The sequence below is a fragment of the Populus trichocarpa genome, chromosome 2, assembly GCF_000002775.5.
Source record: "Populus trichocarpa isolate Nisqually-1 chromosome 2, P.trichocarpa_v4.1, whole genome shotgun sequence".
NCBI lineage: Eukaryota > Viridiplantae > Streptophyta > Magnoliopsida > Malpighiales > Salicaceae > Populus > Populus trichocarpa.
This window is the reverse complement of record NC_037286.2, coordinates 14,123,182-14,131,897: the sequence shown is the minus strand read 5'-3', so window position 1 is coordinate 14,131,897 and position 8,716 is coordinate 14,123,182. Positions and strand designations below refer to the sequence as shown.

General features: G+C 29.9%; 1 protein-coding gene across 1 annotated transcript; it reads right to left on the bottom strand.

The window, feature by feature from the left end:
- Positions 1-2,208: 2,208 nt before the first annotated feature.
- On the bottom strand, positions 2,209-3,229 carry LOC7478803 (NDR1/HIN1-like protein 12). The gene has a single exon (XM_002301408.4). It carries the CDS (start codon positions 3,031-3,033, stop codon positions 2,446-2,448), a length of 588 nt encoding a protein of 195 aa, XP_002301444.1. The 5' UTR covers positions 3,034-3,229; the 3' UTR covers positions 2,209-2,445.
- Between the last annotated feature and the right edge of the window lie 5,487 nt (positions 3,230-8,716).

Sequence of the window (8,716 nt, the reverse complement as noted above, 5' to 3'; positions counted from 1 at the left end):
AGGGTCACGAATGGGCGTCTGATCCCTTTTGCTCTCCCCAGCCTTTAGTTTTTGAGACTTGACAGCAGCCCACTCGCTCCAAGCTTAATTCGAGAGAGACAGCCTCCACCTTTCTTTCATCGGCAGGCTCTGAAACGAAGGTTGATTTACAAGCTTTCGATCGTTGATTCCCAAGGCATCTATCTGGGTAACTACGCAATGGGAGACTGACATTAAGTTGCCAAAGTTACGAGCATCTGATACCCACATCATCATGTAGAGAATCAGGTCTCAGTTGGTACAAGATTATTCAAAAATGCGATGCTCCATGCAATATCAGGGGGTGTCATCCCCCCACTACACAAAAAAAAAAGTCTAACTAAAGGAAACAAGTAGACATTAGTTTATATTTTTAAAATAATTAAAATGTCCCAAAAACATATGATAAAAAAAAAATTTAAATATTTTTGACGGCAAATACATATCACTAATTAAAATATTAGTCATTATAAAGACCATGAATGAGTGGTGTAAGAAACAAACTACACTAAGATTTGTTTGTTAGAAAATAATATAAATTATATCTTGGGATCTTACCTAAACTTTAAATTATTAGGTTGAAATGGTTTTTTAACATGGTATCAGAGACTTGATGACCAAGCGGTCCCGAATTTAAATTTTATTATTCTCATTTACTTAATAAAAATTAAAGATAAAGTAATGTGAGTTTGGGTAAGTTTCAAGTTTTTATTTCAAAAAATATATTAAAAAATAATATAAATTATATCTAAAAATTTAAATTATTATATTACATGTGGACACATACAGTAGAAGAAAAAAGATATAAATCCTTTAATTTTTATGTGAAAATACTTCGTCTCGCTGTCTAAAGGAAGCGCATTTCATCAAAAAGCGAGGCATCCTTCGTAAGAGAGAACATATTTTGCACTAGCGTTTCCAATAATATAATAGGACAGGTAGTGGTAGTGATTTCTGAGCTGATCACTGTCCACCCCATGTCTAGTCAATTATCTCGTGGTTATTATCAGCATGATTCATCGATCGTGCTGCCCTCTTTCCTGGTGGTGTTATCAGTCACTGTGCCTCAGCTCCATCACCATTCTGCAGTTTCCCAGTGAGGTTTTACTGGCTTTTGCATCACACAAGATCCCCTGCCCTATTTCATTTCATTAAACCCTTACCCATTTCAGGAAGCAAGTTCAAATTAGTTACCCGAAATTCTCAAATTAATTTTACTATGTTGCCTACGTTCCCTAATTATTCCAGTTTTGGACAAAATTAAGGCTTTGTCTATATCCATTAAGGTACTTAGGGCTGTCAAGAACCAATTTAATTTAAAAATTTAAGTTATTAAATAAAACAGCAATATATAATTTATATTATTTTTTAATATACCCCTAAATGAAAACCTTTTGAACTTGAAACTTACACAAGAAATTACCTTGTGCTTAATTTTTATCAAATAAATAGGGATGATAAGATTTAAATTCGTAACTGTTTGGTTATTACGGCTCTGATACTATGTCAAATAATTAACTCAACTCAAAAGTTTAAGCTATTAGGTGAGGTTACAAGATATGATTTATATTATTTTCTAATAAGTATTATGTTTGCGATGGAGTTTTAGTAAATTTTGAAAAAAAAAATTATGTTTCTGAATAGTTTAAAGTGTTAATGTTAAAAATAAATTTTAAAAATTAAAAAATATATACTATTTTAATATATTTTTAAATAAAAATTATTTTAAAAAACAATTTCAACCAAATATACTTTAACATACTTAATAAGAAGCAAGCAGATTAAGATGCTTTTCTTATCAGCATTTTGACACATTCCATATCCATTGGAGCACATATGTTATGTTATGTGTGAAGCTTCGTGTTCGTTACCAAAGTCAGAGTAGGTCATGGTAAAATTTTATTTATCAATTATCATAAAAAATTTATTTTTTTTACTCTGCTGCGAAAAGTTTTCGACTGCATTGGACATACTTTTAGATGGAGAAGACAACCGGTCCATGGTTGGCTGCATGGGGAGCCATGCGTCTCGTTTGTTTTACTCCAGTGGTGACATAATTAATTTGAAATTAAGCAAAACCTTGTCAGAGTAACCAATCGGTTCTAGAGAAGGAAAAGGAAGAATTTCGTCTTTGTTGCTGTTTATATATAATCATGATCGGACCATATATATATATATATGCACGGATACTGGACTAGAACATGGCGTTCTCACCAGTCTGAACTTCCTTAATTTGATCATCTGCCATTCATATTACAAGCTACTGCTGCTTGAAAGGAAGATAAAAAGGGAAGTCTGCATAATATATATATATAAAACAAGAAAAGAAGTACACTAAAACCCGCATAAAGAAGGAAAAAAACACAGAAGAAATTAGCTTGCTAGCTCATGATGGCCTTGTAAGGTTTCATACCTTCATGATTAACTTCATATATCGACTTTACACTTTGGAGACCCAAGCAAAGGCACCTGCCCTACGAAGCCCTTCTTCAAACCCACCCAGACATCACACTTCACATAAACTCCATATCTCAGAGTCTTTATAGCCCCAGCCTTCCACCTTAGCCGCCCCAACAACACCACACTCAGCGCCACAACCCCATATGCCTCATCCATCACCAACCCGTTTGAAACTTCCACTGAAACCGGCACCCCTGCCCCACCAAGCACCGGAGACAGGGCCACCGTGCTCTTTGTCGCGTGATAAAGTGGTGGCAATGCCAGTGAAGGAGTTATAGCTTGGTTCCTGTATGATACATAGGTAGTGAGTTTATCATACATGATCGAGACCCTCCTGTTGGGGTTTCTAGTGACAAGAGAGAACTGCATGGAGGTGGAAATGAAAGGTGGGCATGTGGTGTTAAGGTCATATATAGCTGCCCCAACTACAGTGAACTGGGGCTTGTGAGGTCTGTAAATTAACCAGACTATTAGAACTGCAAGACCTGCTAAGAGAAGGAAGATAGTGATCAATGTGCAGAGAGCACGGAGCGTGTTTCTTGGTGGTGATGCCATGTGTTCTCTAGGAAGATGATGACCAGCTGTGGGTTGATTTCTATTGGTTGGTGCTCTTCTGCCATGAGAAATATGATTATATTATTGGGTGTTTATATATATGCGAACAGGGGGTGGGGGGGGCTGAAGATGCCGAGTGAATATAAGAGAAAACAAGCTGAGGAAGGAGAAAATCCATGGGACAAGTGTATCGAAAAAGGAAGAGGAAGAAGGGGGAGTTTATTGGGTAACTTTGAACTAAAGTTATCTTTAAAAAGAAAATTATTTGTGGATTAATAGGTGCTCTTCTCTTTTCAAATTTCCTTTTTCTTTTTTTTCATAACAAAAGGTCAAAATTAATAATAATGAAAGTTCTATAAAACAAAACAATTGAGGGTAGTGGTTCACAAGAAAATATTTCGATAATGAATACAATAGGATGTTCGGTCAATACCGGTATGAGCTAAGCTATTAGTTAGATAAAAAAAAATTCAAAGTAAGAAAAAAATATTTAGGTGATATAGAATTATTTGTTATTATTATTAAATCTACCTGGAAAATCAATCTTAAAACTTTATAATTTAATTTTTTATTTAGCTCCGGTTTAAAATTAAACAATAAAAAAATTGGCTCTAAATGACTCAATCAACTTGTCTAATCTAAAAACAACTCAATTGATCAATAATAAAAGTTTAATAATAAAATTGAGAAAACAAATACTAAAATTAACATAAAAAAATCTCTCAACAAAACTTTTTTTCTAACTCGGGTTTAAAATTAAACTATATGGAAATTGTCCCAACGTAACTCAATTAACTTGGCTAATCTAAAGGCAACCAAACTGACCGGTAAAAAATATACGAGGATAAAATTGAGAAAAAAAATGATGAAATTAACTTAAAAAACCTCTCTATTGGATTTCTTGTCTAACTTGAATTTAAAATTAAATCATGTTAGAGTTGTCTCGACATGACCCAGTTGACTTGACCGATCCGAAAGTAATCTGGCTGGCTGGTCCGAAAGTAACCTGGCTGGCTGGTAAAACAATTTTGATGATGAAATTAAAAAAAAAATAATGAAATTAATAGAAAAAAAAACTCTTGACCCGAATCTTTGTATAGCTTAATTAAATTGTGTGAGATATGCTTTTCTATGATCTAGTAAACTTGATTACTTTAAAAATAACTCAAACCATACAAAATATGAAATAAAGGGAAAGAAGTGGAAAAAGAAGGCTAAATTAAAAAAATAAAAAGAGAAACTTTACTGTTATTATAAAACATTAAACTACACTAAGCATTCCAACTCTTTTAGTTTAATAAGGTAATATGAATTACCGTCAACCATATATATATATATATATATACAGTGCGCGCGCATGTGGCAAGTACTTGTGCAATAACGCATGATGATCAGCTAGCTCCCCTTCTAATGGTTGACATTTTAATCCAAACATGATGGGTTTTTGTCTGGTTTGTTTGAATGCATGAAATCTTTTTCATATAGTTCGCTTCGAGCCAAATATAAAAATCCAAAATTTATATTTACTGAAAAAGATAAGAGTATTATTAAATTCAAAACTTTATCTAAATATGAAAATAAATATTATGATGTGTATTGATTAAATAAATATTTTTAAATTTATAATTAAAATAAAACATATAACGTACCACATATATATCCCATTTCTAATACTTATTTTGGTATTAAAAACATTATTCTCGGAATGATGTCATTAATAAGTCAATGCACAAAGTCTTAACACGTGACATATAATTTAACAAAATTGAATAAAAGGGTAGAAACTTCAACGGAATATATTAATGAAGGAGTAAAAATCATGAAAAAATTATATCAAGACAAGAATTATATAAAAAAAAACAAGAGTATAAGAGTACAAGAGCAAAAAGGGACATTAACCAATAAATATTTATTGGGTATTTATTGTTTCATATAGAAATGAATATCTAAAGTATTTATTTAATAAATAATAAAGAAAATATAAAATATAAATTATTTCAAAACTTCATCAGTGAAATATAATCCAAACCCGATCTAAAATATATGCATTAGTATTATATTTTTTTTCTGCATGAATAAAGTTGGTGGCTGATTTCTGCCTTCTCTACATGCCTCTTTTTTTCCATAGCTAATGCCTCGTCAGATCCAACATTTAAAAGTTTCAAGATTAAAGTATCTACCCCTTCTTATTCGCTTACGAGTCGTTATTCGTATGCATTTTTGTATTTATCTACCCCACTTTGTGTTTTTGGTATTAATTTGATGTTTTTTAAATGAAATATGTTGATATAGTTTATAAATGAATAAAAAAATAAAAATATTTATCAAATATCAGAAAGAAAAAAATTTTCGTAAGTGTTTAGAAGTGTAAGTTTCTAGTGTGTAGTAAATTAAGTTAAAGTCATGGTAGATGGACTCTCCTAGTAGGCTTTTTAATGATATTATGTGGATATTTATAATATGTTAGTGAGATTCATTTATTTTTGAATTAATTTCTTTAATTTTTCATAATTAATTTTGATATTTATGAATGTTGAAATAAAACTGAATAACAGCTATTTAGTTTAATTTAAAATATAATAGTTTCATTAACAGTTATATAATTTTATTAACAGTCATAATATTGAAAGACACAATGTTTCATTATAATGTTTCCAGGTCTAATAAAATCATAAAATCAGTTACTGCATAGAGAATATATATACAAAAAACATATTTTATTTCCTTAGTCTTCTCTTCTCATTCTTTTAGAGATTTAGAGGACTTAATTGTATCATGAAAATGTTGTATTTTTGTGGGACAAATAAACACTTTAAAGATATTATTTTCACACCTTTAAACCAACTCTTTATTTATCTCCATCTTAAACAATTTCTCCAACAAAATATATTTTTAAAACATATAAAATACTCTTTTACCCTTGAAATTTGGAAAAAAAAAGTTTTTCATTAAGTTTTTTTTCATCCTTTTCTATTTATTTGCACAGTAAAATAATGTTTATACCATTGGCTGCTTAGAAAAATAACCTTGCAAAGAGGGGTTTATTTGTCTTTATATTTTTTTCTGTACAGTAAAATTACATATTTAACATTTAACTTTTCAAGTTTTAAGAATGACTTCGGAGGGTATTTTTGTCTTTGTGCCATGATTGTTTTGTAATAATGATATGCCCTTGGATTCTTTTTTGTAATTTTTCTTATTAAAATATTAATAAATTAGTAAAATATGATGATGTGTGCCACATATGTATCAGCACGTCAGAGTCCTCCGCGTTATTCCGGAGGTGCGTGAGGAGAACGGTTGCCAAAAAAAACCCGATTGTTGTCTCAGCTGATGCACAAAGTTATGGCCCAGCTGTTGGGGCGGCGCGTTTGGCAAGGCGGACGGCAATGGATTTTTGTCTCTTGCCCTTCATTTCTCTTTCCTAGGCCTTGGTATTCGTGCCTTTAAAAATTTAGTTGTGTCCTCACTTTGTATTTGTTTTGGGTTTGATCCTTATACTTTTAATTTTTATTTGATTTTATTTTAATGCTTCTTGAAGTTTATTTATTTCAATTTCATCCCTCTGCATTTAATTTTTTTTATTTTTTTTATTCAATTTGGCTCTTATTCTTTTGGTTGCTATTTCTTTTATCCTTTGCATTTATTTTATTTTTTTGATTTTGTCATTTAGAATTTTCATTTATTTTTTTTCAAATTTTGGTCCTCATTTTTTTCATTTATTTTGTTCTCAATTTAATCCTTGATTAGTTTCTTTCAATTATTTTTGGTGCAAGATTTAGTCCTCATTGTTTATTTTTTTTAATTTTTTATTTTTTATAATTGAGAATTTAGCTTTGTAATTTTTTCATGTCTACTTTTTATAGGGTAGTCCTAGTCTCCTGACCCAATCCATCAATTTCAATGATTTACCTGGTTTGAGTTCAATAATTTGTTTTTTAATTCTTTTTGGAATTCGTTTTTTTTTCATTTGACATTGACTTGTTGGACCTTAAGCTTTGTGATTTGTTGAGTTTTTATTTTTGTGAATTCATCTCCATCTCATATCTCGGGTCACAAGTTAGTCGAGTTAATATGGCTTGACTAGTTTTTAAAAAAAATTAATTTTTTATTCGGTTTTATCATTTGTCATTATATTATTGACCCTTAAGCGTTGTCATTTTTTCCACCTTTCTTTACACGAGGTTATCCCAAGTGCGAGGAGGTCAAGCATCTTAGCGTCCCCTCCACAAATAAACAGTGCGTCTAGCTCGATGGTGGCCGAGGTGGCGCATGTAGCCTTTTGTTATTTTACTTTTCCTTATCTCTTACTTGATTTTCGTGTTGGCCTTGAAAAAAAAACAAATCAACCCCAAAGGTTTGTTACACTTAAGATTTCATTCTTATTCTTTTCATTACAATTTTTTAAATTTAAAATAATTTATTGAAGGGGTTTTTTCAATTTTATCATTGTTCTCTTTATTGCAATTTTTTATTAAGAATAATTTATTAAATTAAGATTTGTTTTTCAATTTCACCCCAATAGATATTTTAACCTATCAGATTTGGTTACTATTCTTTTTATTGTTGTTTTTTAGATGGTTTTTGCAATTGTTTTTTTTTTTGGCAATTTCACCATTCTTTTATTTTTTTTTTCCTGTCAAATCTAATCTTTTTTTTATTATTGTATTTTTTTACCTTGCAAGAATTTTTAGATTGATTTTTTCTTATTTCATTCTCCAACATTTAATTGAACGAATGTTTAGCTTCTTAGTTGAGTCCGAGTCTAAAATTTAACGATTTATTGGTTTAAGAGGTTGATTCTGATTTATGAAGTTGACACGAGTTTCCGTTGTTTTTTTTTCTTTTTGTAAATCTTTTTTTTTTTCATCATTTACCATTCTTTTATTTTTTTTGGATTCGTTTTCTATGAGATTTTTAGTCAACTTTAAAATAACACAGGTCAGCTTGCTTCTAATTTTTTTTGTCTTTGTTAAATTTAGTTTTTCTAATGAAATTTTGTTTTAAGATTGAATTGAATTAATTAATTTATCCTCCAACATTTAATTTTTAAACTCCTAAGTTGAGTTCAGGTCAAGAATTTAATGAATTGCGGGTTGAAAGTTTAACTTAGATTTACAAAGTTTGTATCATCTTGATATTTTTTCTACAATAAAAAAAAAAAGTGATTGGCTCTATTTTAGTTTTTTATTAATTGCATCCTTGACATTTAATTTAAAGAATTGTATTTTTTTAATTATTTTGTTTTTGAAAATTAGTATTCTTTGTCTATTTATCTTTTTTTTATTGAGTTATTTCAATATTATATTTCGAGTCATAAATTTACCAGATTTATCATATTTGACTTAATTTTTTTTTCATTGCTTTTTAATATTTTTAAATCTCGAGTAAATGATTATAATCTTAATATTTTTAAAAAGAAAAATTTGCATGGTCTCAATTTCTTTTCTACAAAAAAAAAAAAAAAAAGGCGCACAGTGTAGCTTGAGCGACCTATTACAAGACCTTCTCCAGGATCTATTTATTTATTTTTGGGGTTTTCCGGTCCATGAAGTAATGCTTTCATAAAAGGCTTGCCTAATAAATAATCAATCGTAGCGTCTAGAAGTTTTGTTGTCTATTAAGATAATCAAAGGAACGAATGCCTCAATCAGATGAACCGAACCAAATTAAACATAAAGAA